The 26,218-nt window shown below is 34.7% G+C and overlaps 3 protein-coding genes across 3 annotated transcripts in view; 1 reads left to right on the forward strand and 2 right to left on the reverse strand.

The window, feature by feature from the left end:
- Positions 1-6,467, reverse strand: part of LOC109090606 (ras-specific guanine nucleotide-releasing factor 2-like) — a 33,868-nt gene extending 27,401 nt beyond the window's left edge. The window contains 1 exon segment of the mRNA XM_042765619.1: positions 6,072-6,467. Within this exon segment, the coding sequence (XP_042621553.1) occupies positions 6,072-6,362 (291 nt within the window). The 5' untranslated portion in view covers positions 6,363-6,467.
- A 5,905-nt stretch (positions 6,468-12,372) lies between these two features.
- LOC109053400 (ankyrin repeat domain-containing protein 34B-like) lies at positions 12,373-16,724 on the forward strand. Its single transcript, XM_042765620.1, has 2 exons — positions 12,373-12,507; positions 14,376-16,724. The coding sequence occupies exon 2, from the start codon at positions 14,437-14,439 to the stop codon at positions 16,075-16,077; it is 1,641 nt and encodes a 546-aa protein (XP_042621554.1). The 5' UTR covers positions 12,373-12,507; positions 14,376-14,436; the 3' UTR covers positions 16,078-16,724.
- Positions 16,725-16,842: 118 nt separating this feature from the next.
- LOC109053398 (zinc finger FYVE domain-containing protein 16-like) overlaps positions 16,843-26,218 on the reverse strand; it is a 28,637-nt gene continuing 19,261 nt past the window's right edge. Inside the window, 9 exon segments of the mRNA XM_042765632.1 lie at positions 16,843-18,991; positions 20,655-20,831; positions 20,914-21,019; positions 21,707-21,869; positions 21,960-22,040; positions 22,816-22,966; positions 23,052-23,156; positions 24,729-24,811; positions 24,937-25,161. Coding sequence (XP_042621566.1) covers positions 18,833-18,991; positions 20,655-20,831; positions 20,914-21,019; positions 21,707-21,869; positions 21,960-22,040; positions 22,816-22,966; positions 23,052-23,156; positions 24,729-24,811; positions 24,937-25,161 — 1,250 coding nt within the window. The 3' untranslated portion in view covers positions 16,843-18,832.

Here is a 26,218-nt window from a genome sequence, read left to right on the forward strand (position 1 = left end):
TGTGTGTGTTCTCATGATGCACGGCTGGTGTGTGTGAGTGTGTGTGTGGTTATGTAACCGGTAGAGCTTCTCCTCTGTCTTTAATGCGTTGTCCTGAGCCTCAGGCCTTTTAAACAAACAGATAAAAAAAAACACACACGGCCCACAAAAAAAACATATTATTCTGTTCAACTTCAACCAACCAAAAAAACAACAACCCCCACACTGAATGCCATTAAAATCAGCTTTATGCATCCGATTACACTCATTGACGTGTCAGAATTCACATTAATATCTGTCTCGTTTACATAATTTTTGCTAGCAGCCCTATATGCATGTTTTCTTGGGTCACGCACATAAACGCACACAGATTTTTCTTTCAAAGTCATGCACTGTAGACTTTTATTCAGATAACCGTGTCTGAGAGAAACACGCTGCCAGAAGGGCTACTATTCCAAGATTGCAACCAATCTACGGTCAACAGAGCGCACGAAACAGCAAGAACCCTGGGAAACGCTTCTTCCAGAGGGACTACATCTGTAAGAATCCAGAAAATATGACAAAATCAACATGCAATGGCATTCGATGTACAAAAAAAAAAACCTCAACAACATGCAATGGCATTCTAATGCATTTTAACGTTTAACATTCATACAATAAAAAATGTACATTAAATTCAAATTTAAAAATTAAATATTTAAAATTCATATTATTTTAAAAACAGGCGGGAACAGACTTTATCCATTGGGAATCAATAGGTACAGCTTCTGTCCCAGAACTATTTTTCCAGTCTTTTCTACATAAGGATTTCATTTTCTTTTCATTGCAATAAATATGAACAAATCAGTACATTATACAACTGACACAAATATAAAATATACTTAATAAAATTAGACTTGCAGTGATTAACAACAGCTTAAAATATATTTAAAACGTATAACTTAAAATATATAAAACACAACAAATATACAAAACAAATTAATATTTCAAAACACAAATTAAACACATAAATAAAAAAAAATAATATTTCAATTATTTTTCGAAACAAATTAATATTTTTATTCAGCAATGATGCGGATAATTGATCAAAAGTCAAAGTAAATACATTTATAACATAAGAAAATATTTCTATCTCAATTAAATGCTGTTTTTTTTATGTGTATTGAAAGAATCTGAAAAAAAAAACATAGGGTTTGAAAAAAAAAAGCATATATGTACACTATATATATAAAACTGTTTTCAACATTGATAATAATAAATGTTTCTTTAGCAGCAAATCAGCATTTAAAAAATAAATAACATGTTAAACAGAAAATAATATTTCAAAAAACACATGTTTTTTCTGTTTCAAATAAATCCCGTCTTGTTGAGCATTTGTTTCTGTTTCAAATAAATCCCGTCTTGTTGAGCATTTGTTGAAAAATACCCACCCCAAAATCATTTTGTTGAATTTTATCCACCCCAAATTTTTTAACAGTACAATTATTTATATTATTTATATAAAGTCTAAGAGTGCTTTATCACATCATTTGCTATGTTTAAAGATAGTGAGTGATCTAAAAAATAAATTGGGTGACCTTTAATTTTAATGTTGACTTTAAAGTGAACAGAACTCAAAGTCAGCTGACGCAGCAGGAAGCTGGTGATGTGTAAGAGCTGCAAGCATACAGCGGCACTTCAACATAACATCAATCCTGATTTCCATGGTAACACAAGTCATTGGCACACTGGTGGTTGTGTCAAGCATATTTCATTTGCATCTGAATCTTTATCATGTAAGTTCAAAGAGGGAGATACACAGCCAAAACTGGAGCAAGAGGAAATATCCACCAATCGGATAATGCAGTTATGAGCACTTTATATCACAATAGCTCAAACTGGATTGGCTTATATCAAAAACTGCCAAACTATCACAAACATTACCATAATTAATTATAATTTAATTCTAAATTAAAAGCAGGCAAATGACTGTTTTATAAATACACAGTTTAGTTTGCACATCACAAGCTTATTTAATTGAGTTGGCCAGAAATCAAAGCGCAATCAACATTGGCTTTTAAATTCTGTTGAAGTACTTTGAAGCCCTTTGATGTTTAACGTTGATTAATGCGTCCACAATGAGTAACAGCAAATGCAAACACACTCAACTTCAACATACACCAATATTTGTTTTTTACAGTAATACCAAATTCATATGCAATAATAAAGAATTGAAAAGAATTATGTAAGTGGGTGAAAAAAAAAACACACTATTGGTCAAAAGTTTCAAGTATATATATTAATATAATAAATATTACATTGTAATTTATTTCTGTGATCAAAGCTGAAGTTTCAGCATCAATACTCCAGTCTTCAGTGTCACATGATCCTTCAGAATTCATTCTAATACCTGTTTTTAACATTGATAATAATAATAAATGTTTCTTGAGCAGCAAATCAGAATATTAGAATGATTTCTGAAGATCATGTGACGCTGAAGACTGGAGTAATGATGCTGAAAATACAGATTTGATCACAGGAATAAATTACATTTTGAACAGATGTTCGAAGTAGAAAACAGTTATTTTAACTAATGGTGAGCAGAAGAGACTTCTTTCAAAAACAACAAAAATATTAAATCAATCAAAACTACACAATAATGAAAAAAAAAAATACACTTCTTTCAAAAACATGAAAAATATGTAATGATTCCAATCTTTTGACTGGTGGTGTATGTCAATGAATAACACGCAATTATGAAAGAAAAAACTACACTAAACAAACAAAACGTGTTTCAGATCAGACGGCTGATAATCTCAGAGAAGTGTGTGTGTGTGTGTGGAGGGGGCAGCAACATCTGCTATAACATAACAGAAGAGATTGTGTGTGGGTTTACTTAGCTAAATCTGACAAAATCTCTCTAAAGGGGGATAACTTCAGCTGGAAACTATACATTAATATAGAATTTTTATTTTTTATTTTTTTTTCCAAAAATGCCAAACGTTCTGTTTTATGGTTGGGCTACAGAAATTCATATTCATATTTCACCCTATAAAATAAATAAATGATGATGATGAGGACATCCCATTTTACCACATATGTGACCCTGGAGCACAAAAGTAGTCTTAAGTCTCTGGGGTATATTTGTAGCAATAGCCAAAAATACACTGTATGGGTCAAAATGATCAATTTTTATTTTATTCCAAAAATCATTAGGATATTAAGTAAAGATCATGCTCCATTAAGATATTTGTACATTTTCTACTGTAAATATATCAAAACTTAATTTTTGATTAGTAATATGCATTGCTAAGACCTGTCATTTGGACAACTTTAAAGAGATCATTTTCTCAATATTTAGATTTTTTCTGCACCCTCAGATTCCAGATTTTCAAATAGTTGTATCTCAACCAAATATTGTCCTCCTAACAAACCATACATCAATGGAGAGATTATTTATTCAGCTTTCAGATGATGTATAAATCTCAGTTTCGAAAAATTGACACTTAAGACCACTTTTGTGGTCCGAGGTCACATTTGTATCGTTACATTTCTCATTAGTACGTAAAAACATTTCACTTTTGCGTTTATTTGTAATTGTCATTATCCTGATAAAAGTACACAGCAAAAGTGTTTATTTAAACTAATAGAATGATGTTTTTTATTATTAAAATTCTAAATAAATAAATGCTTTGAAATGTAAATAAATAAAAAAATTCACCCCTACAGTAATTTAACTTAAAAATCACAGGAAAATTTTGATGATAATCGCATTTTATGAATAAAAATATATAACAGTACACTCATTTTAATAAATAGATTTATTTTTAAATGCGTGTGCAGTTATAGATTTTCCTTTGCAAGTCTTTCTCCGTAACTTGCACCTCCATAAGGTGTTTGAATGCCTTAGTGCTTAATTAAAGAGAATGATACAGAATACAACAAATACCAAAATCATACTGTATAAATTAATACTTAAAATTTTAAATAAATAAATAAATGTTACCTTCATGATTAAATAAATTTAATTAAATCAATAATTAAAAAAAAAAACAAAATAATTTAAAATAAAAAAAAACTAACATAAAACAACAACAAACCTCAATACAAAAAAAACGTGTCTCGTGTGGTCCCAGTAAATGGCCGGGGATCAGAATATAAGTGCTTCATACGCAGAAGATGAGTGTTTAATCTGCAAGATGCTGCTTAACATGAGCAGTGACCGCAGCGCATGTCTGTTTAAGTGCAGGCTTGCTTCTAAGGATGTAAACATATTGATTCCCAAACCTCTTGACCAGAGAACTCCCATGACTTTTCTGTGAGTACTGGAAAAGCATGGTGGCTGTCCAATATAATAATTATCATATAGTATGTATAATATAGTATCAAATGTAATTCAATAACAGAAACTAACACAAGTGAGAAGAAACTTCTGTTAAGAAGCCAAGCAAATTTTCAGGCTGATGATACGTTTCAAAATAACCAAATATCAGTCAATGAATCATTTTGCTTGATAAACCAGTCTGTGACCTACCAGTGTCTAACCCATTAAATAATTCAGAGCTGAGCATAACTACTAAAATGTATATTCACAATAGAACTTTTCATGTCTGCACACTGACAATATTTTATTTCAGAACTCATTTGTATTCATTTTGCTGATGAAAACCTAAAAACTCTCATTTGAAGCCACGGTATCAGCACACAGACATTTACTCATTTATATCCACTAATTTTAAAGCCGTCATGTTTGATTGTAATATATGGGCTGCTATTACTGGTTTAGCTGGTTAACATCTGTACACTAACACTTAGGAAACGCCGGGGCTAGTTGTCACATGGCTAAGAATCAGAGGAACTAGAGCGTTTTTTTTAAAAGATGTTTTAGTTGTAAATTTGGACGTTCTATTAATAAGTGTTTTTTTAATGTTAAGATGTTTTTCTGTTTGAAACTAAGGTTAATTTGGACGTTTAAACTAAAAACCATAAAAATCTATACTTGAATAAACAATAAAAGCTATATATATATTTCACCGATAATATAATATACTAAAACTACATATATAAAAAACATAGTAGATGTTATACTACTTGAAAAAGATACATACAAATATAATTAACAAATAATAGTTCATATTATATCCTGGACTGCATTCCCTATACTTTTTTTTTTAAATGATCACCAACAATATCGCCAGAGGGCACTCCATCCCAAACCCTTGCTACTCTATCCTGGACTGCATTCCCTATAGTACACTGATCAGCACTTATTGTTTGCACCTGTGTCTTGTTAGCTCACGCTATAAAAGCCCGGTTCTCCTTGTCATTCATTGCTAAGTTTTGTATGTGTCTGTACTGCAATTCTAAGCCTTGTTTCCTGGTTGTCTCGTGTCTTGGTTGCTAATTTTGTTTTCCTGCTTGACTTTTGGATTACCCTTTTGCCTGTGTTTGCCCTGTTGTTGTTTGGACTGATTGCCTGTGTAACTGACCTTCTGCCTGTTTCTGGATTACCCACTAAAATAACACTGCACTTGGATCCTCAACCTTCATGTCCCCTTGCATTTTCATGATATTTCCACAAATTGTCAAAATAAAGCAAAAACATTGCACTAAATGTACTAGAATAAAAATGTGATAAACAGCAACTAATAAAAATGACAAACACAAATGCAAAAATTTTGAAACGAAAATGAAGACAGAAAATATAAAAAACAAATTTATATATATATGTATATATGTATATATGTGTGTGTATACAATATGTATATCTGTTGTGTGTATATAGATATATATATATATATATTATATATATATATATATATGTATATAACATATTAGTCTCAAAGATACTAAAATAACAGTGCTTCAAACTAAAATTTTAATATAATTCAATCTATGTAATCTAAAAACAAACACAGACTGAGAAGTTTTCAGTAGAGCAAAAACTGTGACAACTAGCCCCGGTGCACTGTTCAATGTGACCCACTCAAACTCGTAAACAGACACAAACACGTGGTTTGTTTAGAAACCAACTTCCTCCAAACTGGCACACTTGCATCTGAAATGTGGCTTTGAATTATTAGATCACGGATGAGATGTGGAGTGAAACATACCTGCTGTTTATCTGAACTCTCTTTCCCAGCGGTGGACACTTTGGGAGCCGGGATCCTCTCGCAGGTGCATCCCTCCAGCAAATAAATCCCCGAGGGTCTGGTGCTCTGCTCGTTATCAAAGTAAAAGCAGCACATTCTCTGGTGCAGCGCGAAGTACTTCTCGTTCCAGCGGCCAGTTTGTTTTTCTCCTGCGGCTTTTTTACTCAAGTACCCGCGTTTGATTCCCTCTTTACGCGCGAGCATGGACAGAAAAAGCGCGTGTCCTTCATTATAACGCACGCTCTTCTGCATCTTACAGCTCTGACTGTCACACTGAACCCATCATCATCCTCCTCCTCACACACAGCAGCCAGAGATGATGATCTATAGTCGAGCAGAACTCGCTGATACTGTGCCCAAAAGCATAATCAAGAACAGCAATTACTCACAAAGATGACCTAAAGGAGTAACAAAATAACAAAACAAACCAAAATACACTTTAGAAAGTAAAAGAGTTAACATATACTAATACATAATCTGTCTAAACTGCGCGCAGCGACGTAAAACAAAAATAGATGCAGAGAACAGACGGTACAACAGAATCACGACCGAGATCAGCGCTAATCGGCTTTGACACCGATTTAAAGAGACAGTACTATTTACCCTTTCAGTCTCTGTTTACCCGACGGTCTCTATTTACATCACTGTCCACTGAGAATACTCTCTTTCTGAAACGAGTTTCGCGCTTTTGTCGGAAAGTGCAGATGCTAGAACTAATCTAACTCCATTTTCAGGAACATGACTGAAGTTTTATCTCTTTACAAATCATTTAAAAAAAAGTGTAGTTTTCAAAATACTACACCGCTATTGCCAGCTGGTAAATAATACACATCTTCCACAACACTACCACTACTACAAATAGGCTAATAATAACAACAAACAACTTCAATCTCAATTAGCGTTCGGAGGTCGAATTCAACGTACTGAATCGGTTCGTTCGTTCGTTCGAAAACGACTCACCAATTCATTTGCGTCAATGTGCGCATTGACTCTCATTTGTATCAAAATACTTAAATACTGTTGTTCTTTATTTATATTAATTAGAATGTTTTCTAAAGGTATGAGTTGTATTTTAGTGTTAATGTCCATCAGAAACTATTTTTAAAAATACTTCACCGTTGTTGTGTTTTCTACGTCAGCTGAAGTAAACAATACATATTTTCCACAACATTAATGATAATAACAACAACAAATAATAATAATAATCTACAATCGAGTACCGTTTAGATGTTGGACTTAATGTACTGAATCAATTCGTTCGTTCAAAAACGATTCACCAATTCATTTGATTCGATGCGCGTACTTGCGACTCCTTTGAATCAACACATTTAAAAACGGTTGTTTACTTAAATAAATGATCATGTTTTAAAATTTTACTAGTCGCATTTTGTCTAAATGTCCATCAGAAATTCAGCTGTTTCCAAAACAATAATACAAATAACAACAACAAATAATAATAATTTACAATCTCTCTCTCAAGTAGCGTTCGGAGGTCGGATTCAGTTTACTTATTTGATTCTCTGCGCGCATTTGAGTCTCGGTTTTATTAAAAACATTTAAATACTGTCGTTCTTTATTTACTCAAATAACATTTTCTCTCACTTTTTTTCAGTAGTATTTTTTTTGTGACACCAAACTAGCTGGTCTTAAAGTAAAGCCAAACTGAACTTCAAATGTTAAGACTTTCCACATCTAAACACTTGTAGAGTTTATTTAATTTTAACAAGAGTTTGATACAGTCTGAACTGCATTAATATTGACATGCACGCCCCCTGGTGGTGACTGTATGAAGTCACCAGTAAACACTTTTACTGCACTGGCACACATCACCTCTTGATAGCAGATCATAGCAGAAAAATACAGTATACATTTATATATAATACTGGGATGATGCATGTTGGCATGTGTTATGCATAAATAATCTGAGTTCTGAGCTCGTGATGCATTCTAGGAATGCCTTCTCTGGTAAGGATGCATTGATGCTTCCTAGAATCACATAACAATGCCTTAAAAACCCTGTCTCTCTAGGCATCTAACTGGGTTTGGGAATAGAGCCAATGTTTCATGTGCTGTCTGTGATTAGAAACTCACATTAAACTTGTTTCAGACGAGAATAAAGCATCATAAAGCTTGCGGAAACTCACACCGGTTCTAATTTCATCTCCCGCTCCTGGCTGTAAAGCTGACTTCACTCCTACAAAGAGATGAACTTGTGTCTTACAGAGGAAGAGCCCACGAAAGCAGACGCCCACTTCAACACAACCTCTGCAGGGCCGATCTGGAACAGAGCAGGAAACCACATTAAGAGCTTACCCAGCATGCTTTGAGACTTCTTTGGGAACATGCAGTATAATGTTTGCTGCTAATATTGAATATCCTTGCAGCCAAAACTCAATCTCGAAATATATGAGCATGCATGAAACATCTAAAAAAGCCTGCGAAATTTTGAAATGCTGCGTTAAAAAGAGGATAATGGAGTAAATTCAGAACTAGGACAGTATTTCTGATTGTGTCCAGCTTTGCATCGGGTCAGCTGAGGTCCTCAAACTCATGATTTGATATATTCAGTGTAAAACACACCCTAAAAAAACATCTAGAGGTTTTCTCCTATGAAAAAAAAGAAAAATAATTAACAATAAAATGAAATAAAACAAAATAAACAAATCATTAAAAAAAAAAGATTATTAAAGCAATGCAAAAATCTTTCAAAAAAGAAAAAAACATTTTGATTTTTTAATATTTTTAAATATTATTATTTAATATATATAAATATATATTAAATATTATTATTTATTAATCTAAAAAAAAAATAAAAAAAAACAAATAAACAAAAAACAAATAATTAAAAATTATTATTTATTAATCTAAAAATACCATAAAGAGGAACAATTAAGGAAAAAATAAATAATTAAAAAAAAACTAATATACATAAAAAAAATATTAGAAATTTTTGAATCTTTTTTTTTATTTATTTTTTATAATTTTATAATTTTATATATATATCAGAAAGAGTAAATATACTTCCAAAATGTGTGGCTAGTGTTTAAACAATTTTATATATATATCAGAAAGAGTAAAAATGTAACATTTAAAACTTAAAATATTACTTCCAAAATGTGTGGCTAGTGTTTAGCCCAGGGAACGCTTTGGCAAGGGCAATTGGGATTATGGAGGATTACTGATTTGTCTGACAATCCCAAAAATAACGGCATACTCATATCTCAAATCTCAAAAATGGGAATAGTGTGGCAATCTGTTTGTAGATGTTCTGTTTCTAAACAAACGCAAATGGAATGAAGAGTCAAGATTCATGGATTTGGAAAGGTTATTACCAGGCCAGATGTTCAGATACTGGGAACAAACATCATCTTTATGCACAACAATAAACTAAAACCTTTGAAAGGGTCAAAAAACAATAAATGAACAGAACCAGTATTTTTAGCTGTGCTGGTTTTAGTGCTGTTCCTATAAAACTATTTCTATTGCTCTTCCAAACACACAGATTCTGTCAGCAGCTGGGTTCTTATCATGATCTTATGATATTAATATGATATTGACATGAATTAAAACACTATCACACAAATGAATCTGTTAAAAACTGCTGATAGAGTGCCATCTTGTGGCACGTCTAGAATTAATAGGTCATTTTTAGTGGTGTTTGATAAGCCAAGCATCACTAATCAACTACTTAGCAAGGTTTTCTCAACCATTCGGACCTTGTTAACAATGTAGCAATGCCAGAAAAAGCCCTTGTAACCGCATAGCAAAACCTTTGCAACCACCCACAACACTGTAGCATTGAGTCAGCAGGTTTTGCACAGGAAAGCTTGCTCTGAATATGGATGGAACATGTATGTATGTTTTTTTACTGAAATGAAAATCAATCTGAACGGACGCTGCCGACTGCTAATAGAGGAAAAGCATCATTAATGTCACTCAGTGTACTGGGAAAAGTTGCACCTGATGTTCTTGAATAGTTGCCATGACGATGGCTAAACAATTAGACTGTCCACTCTGAAGCAGGTTCATGGTTTCTGTTAACAGCAGACACATGGAATGTAACAGCTCCATGTGTGCAATAAAAGAAAAGAAAACGAAACAATAAATTAAAGAAAAAATTAAATGGAGTAAAAATGCAACAAAACAGAATAAAACATAATACAATTAAATAAAAATAAATTAAATTCAAAATAAAATAAAATAAAACAAAGAATAAAAAATAACAGTACAGTAAAAAATTAAATGACAAATAGAACAGAATAAAACCGATTCAAATATAAAAATAAAATAAATAAAATAAATAAAATAAATATATTAATTAGAATAAAATTAAACAATTTAAAGAAATAAAATAGAACAGAGTATATATAATAAAATATAAAATTAAATTACAATTCAATTAAACAAATAAGAATAAAACAATGTTAAATAAACAATAAAATAGAACAGTAAAAAAATATTTTCTAGTATTCTAAATCTATCAAGCAGAACCTTTCAGATAAATGACTAATAAACTAGAAAACTGTCATTCAAACCTGCACCACAGGTGACCTGAATGAGTAACCTGGTCATGAGTTTGATTCAAACACTGGACACATTTGAGCTTCATTAGGTTAATAAATGACATGTAGTTATTTAGTCTTTAAATATCACTCTTCTGACCTTCACTTCCAGCTGTTGCATGTGTAAAATGTTTCAGTTCTAGCATTGAAACATTTCTACATTACATCTCTAGACACCAGAACACCCAATATCATCCCAACCAAAGGTAATCACACTAAATAACTCATTTATTATCCTTTCTTTATATTCACGTGATTACTGTGTGGTGGTAAACTGCTCGGTGAGCTGCTGCAGTAATCAGCTGTGATCAGACGCAGGAGCCGTAATCTGGAAGTTCACGGTGAGTTTAGTCCAACCTGTGTGAGACTCATACGCAGCGTTTCTTTATTCCACTCGTTGCCATGGAGATGGCATTGCTCAAGTGGACTGAAACTACGCCATCTCACCTTCCAATCAACCTGACGACAGTTCTTTCACATATCAAAGCAGCTACTATTTCAGACTGCACCATATAAACACCATTATTTCAAAGGCATGATGAAAAAAAAAAGACAGGAAATACAGCTGTCCTTATGCAAGGTGTTGTTTTCTTCAGGAGTCGCTTCCTGTTTCATACAAGCATTGAAAAGCATTTTAAGGCTCTCATCTGCATGCCATCCTTGAGTTTTGAGACATTACAAATGCAACAAATGCTGTACAAACCAAAGATGACGGCATATGCAGTGTCCCTGTGAAACTCAAGATCTCTACAGTGAAGTAATACTTAAAAAAAAAAAACAACAAAAAAAAACAATGATGCATTACAAGCAGCAAAATCAATTAATGGATTAACTAAATCAAGTTTGCATTGGTTTTGCACAAAGAAAATTAAGCACATTTGCATTGTTGTATCAAAATATTGTATTATTTTCTATGACAATTAAGACCATTTTTTTCCTCCAAATTCTCATTACTGATATGCAATTAATAAAATTCTATCTATCTATCTAAAAATAGTTTATATTTTACATTTTTATTATGTGTACGTGTATTATGTGTGTGTGTGTGTGTGTGTGTATATATATGTATATATATATACATCGATATATATATATATACACACACACACACATACATGTAAACACACACAATTATATCCGTATATCATCATCTATCTATATAACAGTGTGTATATATATATATGTGTGTGTGTGTGTGTGTGTGTGTGTGTGTGTGTGTGTGTGTGTGTGTGTACAGTGGGCATAGAAAAGAATCACCCCTCTTTAAAATTATCACTGAGTAAACACAGCTGGAAAAAACAAACGGTGTCTGTCTTCATTTCAGATAGCAAAGCATCAAAATGTGATTATTTTAAAGGGGGTTGTTTTTTTCTATACCCACTATATGTATACACACACACACACACTCATATATACACATACAATAAAATAGTCTCTGGACATGTTTTAATGAATTCCCTTATGGCAGAGCCTCCTTAGACAAAACATTGAACGAATTGCCTCTGCGACCCCTCAGTTGCTTGAAATGAAATAGTTTCTAAATCAATTCTCTGAAACTCTGAAAGGGTCCAAATGTGTATCTGAAGTTCTCGAGAATCAGGGTTATTTTGAGTCTTGATGCTTTCCTGCTTCTCTCTCTCTCTCTCTCTCTCTCTCCCATCCTGCCTGTTTCTCTCCCAGCATGTGAATCATGCACCTCTCATTGTCGCTTAGATCTGATCAACGTCAGCCTGCAATGAAAGCACAGTCAAACGCATTTACACCACAGACAGACGAGCAGCTGTGATCACTGACTTCAGCCTCCATCCAGATCGGTCTAAATTTCTGATTACACGGTAAGAACAAAATGTATTTTTCTTCTTTATCTATTTACTTTTGCATCAACACTGCAACTCTGTAGTTTTTGACATTAAATGATGAAATGAGCAGCTTAAGACAATCACACCTAATTTTTTTTTCATATGCAAACTGAAGGCAGATCATATTCTATTCCCATGTCACAAAGTTGACTGAATGAGGTTCGCTTAAAGCATTGTTAGATCTATTTTCTTGTGATTCACTGGTTAAGTTGGCACAGAGCACGGAGCGCTTTGAACCACAGTACCTTGTTTAGAATAGAAACACTTTGCGACCTCTTCAAAATCTCAAGTGCATACTGAATATGCTGTTTCGTACATCATCTTTCCATGTACATTACAAAAGCTTGAAGAATTGAAGCGAAAGGCATGGAGTGGTTTTCTGAGTTTTCTCTCTTAACAGCTGGGCAGGATTTCCAAAGACCAATTTAAGTGCAAAGCTGGAGTTTCTCTACCTGCTCCCAGTAGAGTTGAGCAGCTCAGCAGAACATCGCTGACAGGGTAGAAGTCACAGCTACTCAAAAGCAATCATCATTTCCTCCATGGTAACAGCGTGCAAGCTGCTCATGACAACTTGCTCAAACCCTTGTTGTCACATAGAGGAAATGCAATTGCTACTTGGACAGTCAGTACTGATAATGTTTCACTGACAGGCAGAGCTGGGGTTTTCATTTCAACACCTGCAGCATGCAACGTGATTACAATCCAGATGAAATGACATTTGCAAGCGTTTTGCTTCTGTAACCTGACATTTCTGAGTGAAACTTGACATTCAGCGAGAAACGGAGTGCACCACACGAGCATCAGCTGAAAAGGAGAGTCATTTGAGAAGCAAAGTAAAGCATTGCATTTTGGTGAAAGATTGCAAAAATACAGAAATTATCTCTGAAATAACTGTACTAATTAACTGTACACAATAACACCAGGAATGTACGTTAACGCTGTGCAAAAAATATTTTTAAAAGTAGTAAGATTACCGGAGTATGTTTTCCAAGAAAACACTATTTCAGACTTTCTACTTCAAAATTTTATGTTTTGCTTGCTATTTCTTTGTAATCAATTGTGAAATTTACTAGCAAATTCAGAGTAAAAAGTGTGCATGTGTTCATGCTGACTTTAACACATGCAAATTTGAAAAAGAATTTTGAAAAAAAGGTCTCATTCACAGTTGAGAACCATGGAAGCATTCTTTATATTGCATCTCTCAGATATAGGAACTGAATACAGTATCTATACCTTCTTTACATAAGCGCCTACCATCTCTCCAATTGACTTAAAATGTATTCAGAAACCCTTTATAAACCCTAATCAGAGGCATGATGTTCTGCAGGCGTGTGTCAGTGCTCTGAGAAAGTAACACCAAGGACGACAAACACAATGGCCTTTAGAAAGATGCCGTTCCTAAAGAAAGTGTGAGTAAGGCCAAGCTTTGCGCTCAAGCTGAAAAGGACAGGCAGTGCAAAGAATGTTGTCTGGCAGTAATGGCAAACAATAAAGCCAAGGTCTCTGCTTCGGTTTATTGAATTTAGCTTTTCAAAAAAAATTAATAAATAAAATTGCTTGAGAGGGAGAGCTGTAATTCTTCAAAAAAGGAGCTTGTTGCTGAGCAGGACTGCGTAAAGAAACAGAGTGGGAAAGTGCATTTGGCTTCATTTCATTATTTTGCAACCAATCAAGCATCTAATAACGAGGCGAACACAATAAGATAATTCAAAGCTACTCAAGACTTCCATTCTGCAGATGTAATGCGTGTAATTTTCCATAAGAAGAGGTTTTCAAATGGACTGTCTTCCATACATCCATTGTGACAGACCATGCAATACCTAACCTTTTTCCCCTCTTTACAGGCTTTGCCATGGCAACATACGTGATCCCCATCAGGTGCGAGTCACAGTGAAAGAGGTGAAGATGGAAGGTCTACAAGTTGTCAACACTGATGGCAACTCCTTGCTTAAGGCCGTCTATCTGAGTCGTCTCCGTCTCACACGGCTACTCCTGGAAGGAGGTGCTTATATTAATGAGAGTAATGAGTGTGGCGAAACACCCTTGATGGTCGCCTGCAGGAGCAGGCATATGGACCACCAAAGTGTTTCGAAGGCTAAGATGGTTGGGTACCTGCTTGAAAGTGGTGCTGATCCGAACATCCAGGACAAGAGTGGGAAGACGGCTCTAATGCACGCCTGTCTGGAGCAAGCCGGTCCTGAGGTGGTGGCGCTGCTCTTGGGTAGCGGGGCGGATCCGTGTCTTGAGGACCACACCAGTTCTTCGGCTCTGATATACGGCATCAATGCCAGTGATGAAGAAACTCTTAAAATCTTGATAGATGCCTGCAAAGCCAGAGGAAAAGAGGTCATCATCATAACCCCTGACAAACTGGCATGCGGAAGGCAAATGGCGAAACAGCACTTAACCATTCCTCCGCTTGCAATGGTGGAACAATGGAGTTCTACAATTGTTCCCTGTGCTTCTCCATCTGATATTCTCCTCAGTACATCTCCACAGGGCACTCTTTCTTCTAGTACTACAGAGCACAAGTTTTCCTTCCAGGACCTCCGAAGCATGACTAATTCCCAACCAACTTCTCCATCCCACCAGGTTTCCCTGGTAAACAGTCGGTTGAGCAAAATCCACAATCTCCAAAGATTACATTCCGAGCCTTGGCTGAAGATCCCACAGTCTTTCTTGGCCCAACAGCATGCCAAAAGCATCTCCGCTACGGAGGAACTCCCGGACATCACGCCTGAAGAGGAAATTACTTTCAGAATGAACAGATTGGCTTTTGATAACACGCCACTATCGCGGCATTGCAGTGTTGATTTGAAAGAAACCAACTCTTTGAGTCAAACTCTACGACAAGGAAGAAATCGTGAAGGTTTAAGACCGGAAGGAGCACTGTGCCGAAACATGTCCTTTGATAGCTTATCATCCCTGCACTCTTTATCCCATCCCAATCTTCACTCCAAAAGCAGCGCGGAAGCTTTACCGGCTGAGAAGTACCCGGACAAATCCCTGCCAAATTTGGCCGTGTCCAGTCTCCGCAACATCATCCAGAGGAGGAAACTAGGAATGGACCACTACAGCTCCGATTCCCAACTATCGGTGAGCCTCGCCAACTCTCCAGAAGACCGTAAAGGACAGCTGGAGAAGAGAAAACTTACTAACTCGCGTTCTCCTATCTTGGTGGGCTCCAGGGAATCTCTTGAGAGCGCTTCGTTGACGCAGTTGCACAGGAGGAATCCCATCGGCTACGAACGTCAGGGCTCTGGGGCGCTTTTGGATCCCATCTCCCATCCTCGAGCTGGTTTCCTCCCTCCGCTGAACCAGCATACACCAATCCCAAATATCACCGGAAGTGGCAATCCAAGCAGCATCAGCTCCGGCAACAAAGCAGTTTGTGGTGTAGCGGCAGGGACAAAGCCCTACATTCCCTCGGCTCCTGCGGGTTTTCCGAAGGATCAAAAGACCAGGAGGATGTTGATGAGAAGACACTCCATGCAAACCGAGCAGCTCAAGCGACACGGTGACTTCACAGAAATCTTTGGACACTGAATGGTTGCTATTATAAACATTTTGACCATAACAAAGGCATCAATTTGCACTGACACCAAATGATTGCTGGTCATTGAAACGGAACAAATAACATCTATACTCTTCAATCTAATCTAAAACAATTTTAACCATGAATCCTTAAGGTGAGGTCACATTTACTACTGCTTTTTGAAATTTCATGGTCAAAATCCAGTCATTCCCATAGGAACCGGCATGTGAGTACCATGTGAAGATTTACCCATGCAGATTTCACACGTTCTACTTAAATCTACTTGGTATGAAAGTGACTTCTGTGAAAGCAGTGCTCCATACATCTCTGCACTACTGACAATGGTCCTTTTTTTTCGCCTGTGAAATTTCACTGATGTGACCGCACCTTTACAATCAAATACGACTTAACAGAAACAATTGGTTATGAATGTGGCTACAGCTTCAATAGCTAAGAAAACAGGATACAAACACATTAAAATGACTCAAACTACACCATTCAGCTGCTGGCATTTCTGGCATAGACATTCAGCTTGCCAACATACAAATTCATTCGTAATACATTTGAGTCACTGTGTATGGAACATAATGTACCTTTGCTTGTGTGTTGTGTTTGATGTTCACAATGTCTTTTAAAAAATAAAAAAAGTACAACAGAACTCTATAATGTGAGCAGTACATTTGCAGCAAATCACCCATTTAGAAAATCTCACTTCATCTAAATGGTAAAACAAAAGGCTGTTAGAAACATGTCATAAATGAGCAGGAGACAACGAATTTGTATATTTATCAAAATTTTATTATTCTACATGAGATACATATTAGAAATGAATGTTGTTTTGAAGAACATCCTTAGGTCCCCTACCAGATAAATCATCAAATAAATCTGGTTTTCAAGAATAAATAGATATACATTATGCAAACTGGTACATCTTAACAGCTTTTTGTAAAGCATAAAAATACTTTAATTGTGATGATTTAATTAATCAGTAACAGTGAGAAAACAATATAACTCCCAAAATATTCCACAAAGCCCAAATATATGGGAAAAGGTCTGAGATGTCTATAAAATGCTCAACTAATTTCACATTTAATCTCTATCCTTCCACAACAATCATCTTTATCTTAAGAACATTTGTATTTGGTTTATGACAGAATTATAGAGGCCTTCAGATTATTTAAATATACCAGTCAATATATCAAATAAACTGATTCATCACTGTTTATGTTGTGTTTTATCACTATGAAAAAAAAAATGAATTAAAAAAATAGTAACAATCACTCGTCCTGTATTTCATTTCACCAACGACAGTAAAAGTGCATTTTGCAAATTAATTAATTTAGATTTTTGTTAAGCTGCAGCATTTAAGAATTAATGGCTTCAATAGAATCAGAATTCATTTGAGGGGAAAAAATCTTTGTTTTGCAGGTTTAAGGTACATTTTGAGGTGAATGTAAAAATGTAGGATCACAGTCTAGTGAAAGAAATAAAGGTTATTGCATTTATAAAATGGATACTTAATTCAGAAACACCATCCAGCATATTTTATAAGGAAAGAGATTCAAAAGAATCTGTCAAACCCATTAAAAATGACAGATATTTAATGTCTATAGTACATTAAGGACATTTGGCAGCCTTGTTAACTCATCATGGTGGGCTGACCAAATTTTAATAATAATAAAATAAAATAAAAAAACATGTAAAAGTGTTCAGATGTGTTGATATTTTTTCAGGCCAACATTCAAAGCTCTAAGGATTTTTCAATTCCAGAAACACATTTGTAGTGTTAACAGATGGGCCTGTTTTCCAGTTTGTCCAGTAAAAATTAACTAATAGTAAAAGAAAGCCATTTAAAGATCTCAATAAATGGCCTTTTCTTTAATTAATGTAGTAGTGTGAAAATAATAACATAAATGTTAAAGCAAATCTTTTCATAGAGATCCCATCATCCCTTTTCTTTACTCTGAACTCCTTTTTCTTTTCTTTTTTGGTAATATATGTGATGTGAAACAATGTTTTCATAAGCATAAGATTTTTTGGGGTTGTAATTGCAGAATGAGTTTTAATTTGTAATTTCGATGCCCTATCAAAAATATCACCTTTAATCAACACATGAACTGTCTGTTCCAAAAATAGTATTTAAGCTTAATCTAATTAGCATATATGTTTTGAGCAATCAAACCGATGTGTATTTACTCTCTGTGTATTTTACAGATTGAGAAAAATGGCTAACCATAAGATGCAGTACTTAGAAAGTACAATAATCAGTACATAAAACCTTCATATGGATTCTTAAGTCCACATGAAGCTACTTCATAAGGTAACATTAAATTATGACGGATGGGGAAAAAACAGCAGATTCCAGCTCGGAAAAAACAGACATAAAGAAATGCAGCACTTCATATGCTCGGTTGCCACATGTGCAATCAAGTAACGATTATAATTATCGGTATATCTGACATCACAGTCATACATAAACAATTCTGTTCGCATTCAAACCAACATTCATCGACCGGCATCCATTGAAACACGAAGAAGCACAGCAAAGTTCTCACGTTTTTATTTTTGTTGCTGACCTCTGCTTTATTCTAAAGGGTCGCTAATATAGTTCCACTTCAGTGAAGTTCCTTTAAAATGCATCAAACTCTCCATACCTTGTCAGAGATCAGATACAAAGTCTGGGTATCCGTATCTGCGATTCATTGGCACCAGTCATAGAGGTCCCAATGGCTGCCTGTGGATGCAAAGTTTGTAAGTCACCAGCTTTCAAATGCTCAGTGAGATGTAGAAGAAAAACTCCATGTCCATGGCCTGATGGGGGACACAGGAGCTTCCTCCGTGGATGACAGGAATTAGAGCCCCGTCCAGATCATTCATATACTTCTGAGGCAGGAGGTGGCCACCAGAGCCAGCCTGGTACTCAACCTACAAAAACACAACAATGAGAGGGTTACAAATGCATTTTATGCATTTAATCTACATTACAGTGACTTGGGAGTTGCTAACAAATAAAAAGTGATGCCAGTGAATATTTTTTCCAAAAAAGCGGCAGTGTAAATCATTTTATGTCACCTTGTACAGATGCAAACTTACAAACTTACAACTGCATGATTCAAGTGCTTTCAAGATTGAAAATGTGATCAAAAAAGGCTTCAGGTTTTATAATTTCATGATTATATATGGATATTACTGTAACAACAATTTATATGTGTCCCTGGAGCACAAAAGCAGTCTCTGGGGTATATTTGCAGCAATAGCCAACAATACATTGTATGGGTCAAAATTATAGATTTTTCTTTTATGCCAAAAATCATCAGGATATTAAGTGAAGATCATGTTTCATGAAGATATTTTGTATATTTCCTACCGTAATTATGTAAAAACTTATTTTTGTTTAGTAATATGCATTGCTAAGAATTCATTTGGACAACTTTAAAGGCAATTTTCTCAGTATTTTGATTTTTTTGCACCCTCAGATTCCAGATTTTCAAATAGTTGTATCTCAAAAAAATATTGTCCTCCTAACAAACCATACATCAATGGAGAGATTATTTATTCAGCTTTCAGATGATGCATAAATCAGATTGAGACTTGAAACTGGTTTTGTGGTCCAGGGTCACATATGATTATTTTTAGTGTTATTACTACTAAATCAAAACATAAAACAAAATAAGAAATATAACTGAAATATTTCACTGCAAAATAAAAGTATTTAAGAAAAAACATGACATTTTTAAAAAAAAATTATAATTCTAAAAAATATCACATAAAACTAATATTACACACACATGCAATTTTACAATAGTAATGTTAAAAATTATGTATTTTTAAAATACTTAATATTAGTAATTTTTTATAAAGAAGCATCTTGTGCTGCTTAATATTTTTTTTTGCACCCTGAGATACTTTTTTCAGGATTCTTTGATTAATAAAAAGTTAAAAAGAACAGCATTTATTCAAAACAGAAATCTTTTGTAACAATATAAGGCTTTACAATCACTTTTTAGCAATTTAACATATCCATGCTTAAAAAAATATAAATTTCTTTCAAAGAATTATGTAGCCCAACTGTTAATAATTAACATTAATAATAAATCAGCATATTGGAATGCTTTCCAAAGGATCATGTGACACTGAAGACTGGAGTAATAATGCTGAAAATACAGCTGCACATCACAGAAATAAATTATATTTTAAAGAATATTAAAATAGAAAACTCTTATTTTAAATTGTAATAATATTTCACAATATTACTGTTTTTTTTTCTGTAGTTTTGATCAAATAAATGCAGCATTGATGAAAACCTTAAAAATCTTGCTGATCCCAAACTTTTAAATGGTAGTGTCTAGTAAAATTGCAATACTAATATTTATAGCTAGTGTTAATTTATTAATTTTCAAAAGCTAACTTTAACCTTAACCTAAAACCAAAAAAGCCAAAAAAAACCTTAAATTTTTTTTTCTTTTTTTTTTTTTTTTTGTGGACAACCGTGAAATTTTGATCTTACATTGGAAAATGGGTAGGTCTTAGCCCAGCAAGATATTTCCAGAGTTTTTAAGCCAACACTGCTGTGCCCACAATAATTTACCATGTCTGAGTCGGTGGAGACCCGGAGAGCGAGAGAGTTGAATCCATTGGCCACGAGCACAGAGAGGTGCTGGCAGAGGGTGGCGCAGCTGGCGGTGGCGATCTCTCTCTGAAACTGAGCCGATGATGTGAGGACGGCAGACAGAGAGACGTCTGAAGACTTCAGCAGATAGAAGACCTAACGGGAGAGATAGCACATGATTGAAGCAGAGAAGACACCAATAAAATTCCTCCTTTAGCAGGCATCATGCCGTACACACCTCAGTACACCTGATGGTTTGGCCGTCCATCTCAAAATCCGAGTCCTGTTGGATCTTGACGCTTGACACTCCCTCTAGAGACCTGCCATCCACCGGACTGATGACTCTGCAAACATGCTACACGTTATACTGTCTTAGGGGAATTATTTTTCACCTGACACAGCATCTTAACAATCAAAGGAAGCTTAAAGAATGAATATTAAATAGTGCTTAATTAATGCAGCTAACATTTTCAAGGTCACTTGCAACATCGGCCAAATAGATCAATAGTGCTTTATCATTCAGTAAAGTGGTTATTCAGTACATTATTGGCATACCAAACCTGCATAAGAAAGCATCTGATGAGAACGTACACTATTAGCCAAAAGTTTGAAATCATTCCAATTTTTTTTTTTTTAAGTATCTTCTTCTCACAAAGGCTGCATATATTTGATAAAAATATTATTACAATATAAAATAATTGTTTTTTATTTGTATATTTTAAATAGTAATTTATTCCTGTGTTTCCAACATTGATGATAACAATTTTAATCAGCAAATCAGCATATCAGAACGATTTCTGAAGAATCATGTGACATTGGAGACTGGAGTAATGATGCTGAAAATTCAGCTTTGCATCACAGGAATGCATTTTAAAATACATTCAAATAGAAAACAAGTTACTTTGAAATTGTAAAAATATTATTGTTTATATTGTGTATTTTGATCTAATAAATGCATCCTTAAGTGAGCTTTTCAAAAGCAATAAGAAAATCTTTTGATAGTGTTAATGTATATGATAAATTGCTGGTACCCAGTGTTGACAGGTGCGGTCCAGTCCACCCAGCGTACATTCACATTTTCCCGTGTCTCATCCGAATCTGCCTTTCCACAGGGGATCTGAAAGTCGGTTTGGTCCCTGAGGGCCTGTCGCAAACCTTCCATGGTCTCCGGAGGGATTTGCACCATTAACCCATCTAAAGATGAATAAGGAGAGTTGACGATAAAACTTTTTGAGAGTGATGACCTAAGGAAGTGTTTGAAAATGATTTGTGTGACAGCTTTACCCTCCACGATGCTGGATTTGGCTATGAATCCCGATGAGGCTTTCAGAGCACCGTTAAAAACCACAAAACTCGCTCCAGTCACTGCAAAAGAAAGAGAGGATCCGGTGAAACATCCACTTATCATATTACATAACAAATATTATACAACAAACAACTTGAGTGATTTCACACCAAAACATTTGGTGCTAACCAAAGTACATTTGAGAGTTTGGTTTTCCTAAAGATTTCGATCAAATTAAACTGGTTTTGTGATCCTTCCTTGTCTTGCAACTTGCAAGTATCACAGCGTAATCACCTCAGATATAAAATGTTAGTACTTGTAAGTTTAAATAATCATCTAAATATTTGTATGCATATAAATGAAAACGATTTAATGTAATTTTTTTCTTTGTGTTAATTCAGTCAAAAACAGTAAGAAAACATGCCTTAATTATTTTTCAGAAACATATGTAGGTAAAATAATGTGTATTATGTAATATTTGTGTATATAAATAAAAACGATTGAATATTTTTTCTTCGTGTTAATTCAGTCAAAAACAGTAAGAAAACATGCTTTGATTATTTTAGACAAATATATGTAGTTGAAATTATCTGTTTTATTTAATGTTATTTTGGTGCAAAAAATTTTTCTTTATGTAAATTCAATGGGAAAAACATGCCTTGATTACTTTTCCCTTGATTTTTCGATATTGCATTAAATATTTTGAATCTACTTGTCTACAATGGCTTGAAATTATTTAAATGTGGGTCCATCTGATTAAAAAAGAAAATAGTTTGAAGACATTAAAGAGAAAACACAAAGTTATTAAAGATTTTGAGCTATATCGCCCAGCTCTAGTAGCAGTGACTAACAAACCTCTCCTGGTTTTTCCTGGTATACTGTTGGCTTGCGTCTGGTAGCTTCCGTCCTCGTTCTGCACGCAAACCAAGTGAGAATCGGCCTCAGTGCTGAAACAGGCGCCGAAACTGATCACGTGTTCATTAGAGGAGTTCACCACCTTCAGCATCTACAACAGCCAGAACAACACAACACATTCAACAACACAATAACACTGAAGCCTGACAGCTGCACAACTCAAACATAACTCTGACCTCATTAAACCTGGACTTGGGAATGTCGATGTAGCTGTTGCCCATCTCCATGTGCACTCGCAGGCTTTCCACCACAGGTAAACTGTACTGGTAGTTCCTCAGATCCTGTGTCAGAATCAACAAAACACAAGAATGAAGGTTGATAGGCCTAAAGCTAAAGGAACAGTTCACCCAAAATTTGCTAAAAAAAAAAAAAAAAAAAAAAAGTCCTCACCCTCAGGACATCCAAGACGTAGATGAGTTTGTTTCTTCAAGAGAACAGATATGGATAAATGTAGCATTGCATCACTTGCTCAGCAAAGGATCCTTCTGATTATTGTGATGCTTTTATCAGCTGTTTGGACTCTCATTCTGACGGCACCCATTCACTGCAGAGGATCCACTGGTGAGCAAGTGATGCAATGCTATGTTTCTCCAAATCTGTTCTGATGAAGAAACAAACTCATCTACATCTTGGATGGGCTGAGGGTGAGCAGATTTTCATCAAATTGTCATTTGTAGGTGAAATATTCCCTTAATGTATGTGTGTTATGTAATGTTATTTTGGTGTTTATAAATAAAACATTGTTAAAACCCTTTTTGTTAAATCAATCAAATCAGAGGAAAAACATGCCTTGATTATTTTTCACTTTATTAGATTTTGCATTGAATATTCTGAATAAACTAATAAAAGCATAAAATCATTTTAAGCCATAAATAAACAAAGGATTTTGGGTTAAAAGGCCAAAAGTTAAAACTTGATAACATGTTTACGTTTACCTTTATACTAAAATGAATCTGCAAAGTAGACTAACTGGTAATAAACCAATTTAGATGCAAAATAAACCTATTTTGCAGAGATGTACCACATTTTCCATGCCTGCATCCAGAAAATTGGCCATAAGTGTACTTGCAAGCACAATCGTTAGAGACCAAAGAAGCTCTTTAACTCTCAGAAATCGAGAGTGGCTCAGAGCCGAAGCACACACTGTTTGGCCTCGGGTTTGAGTCTCGAGTGCTCTCTAATCTCCTTCATTATCTGTCCTGAGCTGAACTCGAGACTCCGGTTAGAAAAGAGGAAAAACATCTTAACCAAACTACCATCTTTGATTCCTGCCTTTGGTATTCATTTAAAATCTTTCAGGGCAAATCACATATTTTACATTTAACTTAAACCACAATAAACCTAAAATTTAGATATTGTATATAAGGTTAGTACCAAATAGTCTGGATTATGATCTTGACCTTAGTTGCACATCTTTCATCTTTGAGAACCAATAAGCCTTAAGCAGAAATAAACAGCATCATTTCAAAGGTTCAAAAGTTTGGAGTCTTTTTTTTTTTTGAAAAAGAAATTAATGCTTTTATTTTGCAAGGAGGCAAAAATATTGAGCAGCACAACTGTTTTCAACATTGATAATAATCAGAAATGTTTCTTGAGCAGCAAATCAGCATATTTGAATGATTTCTGAAGGATCATGTGACACTGAAGACCGGGGGAATGATGCTGAAAATTTAGATTTGCATAACTGTATCAAAATGTGATGCATTTTGCATCAATGTAATATTTTACAACTATTCAATATTACAAAATCTTACCGACCCCAAACTTTTGAACAGCAGTGTACATTTTTAAACAATACATTGCACATTTATATGAATAAGTCAAATATTTTAGGGTTAAATGTGAACACGTACTGTGAGCAGATTCATGATGGTGTGGCCCAAACCTATAAAAACAAACTCACGCAAACCAAAGCCCACCAAAACACAGTAAAAAAAAACAAAAAATCATGAACACATCATGAATGGAAGGAGGTGGTACTTATATATAACATTATATATTTTAATAGCAATATTATAATAACATTTTTTCTCTTTTATACTAAAGGATGTTTGGGCTCACCGCTGTATTGTGCCCCCAGAGCGAGCAGCAGTCGGAGGGGAAACACTTTAGCCCAGGGAACCTCCAGTTTCTGGATCAAAACACCACAGAGGAACGAGACCTGCGGCAGAGCAAGACCATCCAGGGGCTGAAAGGTTGGAGTGAAGAACAGGACACCCCCGTGATCTTTACTGCCCAGGAAACTGTCAGTGAACGTCACGTTGCCAAGGTGCTCGATGAACTTCCCTAAGTGGGGAAAAATAAGAAAAACACAGTATAAACTTCACTCATTTACATCCCGAATAGTTTGTGTTTTTGTAAAACAGATCAAATATCATTCAACAAAAAAAAAAAAAAACCCATCAAAACTAATTGTTTTTGCTGGTATAAATCTATTTTGTTACTAATTTATCAGTGCAGTAGTAAAAAAAAAAAAAAACTGTTTACTTCTAAGGGGGTGGAATGTAGTCATGAAAAAGTAAATAACGAATGTTTTATCTCTCCTTTAAAGTAAGACACAACAGGGAAATGGGGTAAAAATTATACTAACAGATATCATCATACATCTTCAGATGACTGATTACAGTGCTTTTGTATAGTATGTTTAAATATGCAAATGATGCTAATGAAACACTCATTTGCATACATTTCTAGAAAATGAAATTTCACAGGTTGTTTCAGAAGGGATTGTGGATTTTTATTAGCAAAAATGTTGTTTAAGCCAATTTATGAAACATTAACAGTTTAGTCAATACAAAAAAAGTATATATATAAATAAAAAAAAAAATGTGTGTGTACCTGTGTGTATATATATATATATATATATATATATATATATATATATATATATATATACGGGCCTTCCTGCATGTACTATAAAGCCTCTAAAACTGATCCAGAATGCAGCAGCGAGGGTTGTCTTCAATGAGCCAAAAACAGTTCATGTTACTCCTCTCCTCATCAGGTTACACTGGCTACCAGTAGCCGCTCGCATCAAATTCAAGGTACTGATGCTTGCCTACAAGACGACCACTGGCACGGCGCCAACATACCTAAGCTCATTAGTTCAATCTTATGCACCCTCCAGAAGTTTGCGCTCTGCAAGTGAACGGCGCCTTGTGGTGCCATCCCAAAGAGGTTCAAAATCACTCTCACGGACCTTTTCCTGGACTGCTCCCAGCTGGTGGAATGACCCTCCCGATCTCAATTCGAACAGCTGAGTCTTTACTCATTTTCAAAAAACATCTAAAGACACATCTTTCTCGCCAGCACTTAACCAACTAATACTAGCACTTACCTTTTC

The sequence above is a fragment of the Cyprinus carpio genome, chromosome A10 (genome assembly GCF_018340385.1).
Source record: "Cyprinus carpio isolate SPL01 chromosome A10, ASM1834038v1, whole genome shotgun sequence".
NCBI classification, from domain to species: domain Eukaryota; kingdom Metazoa; phylum Chordata; class Actinopteri; order Cypriniformes; family Cyprinidae; genus Cyprinus; species Cyprinus carpio.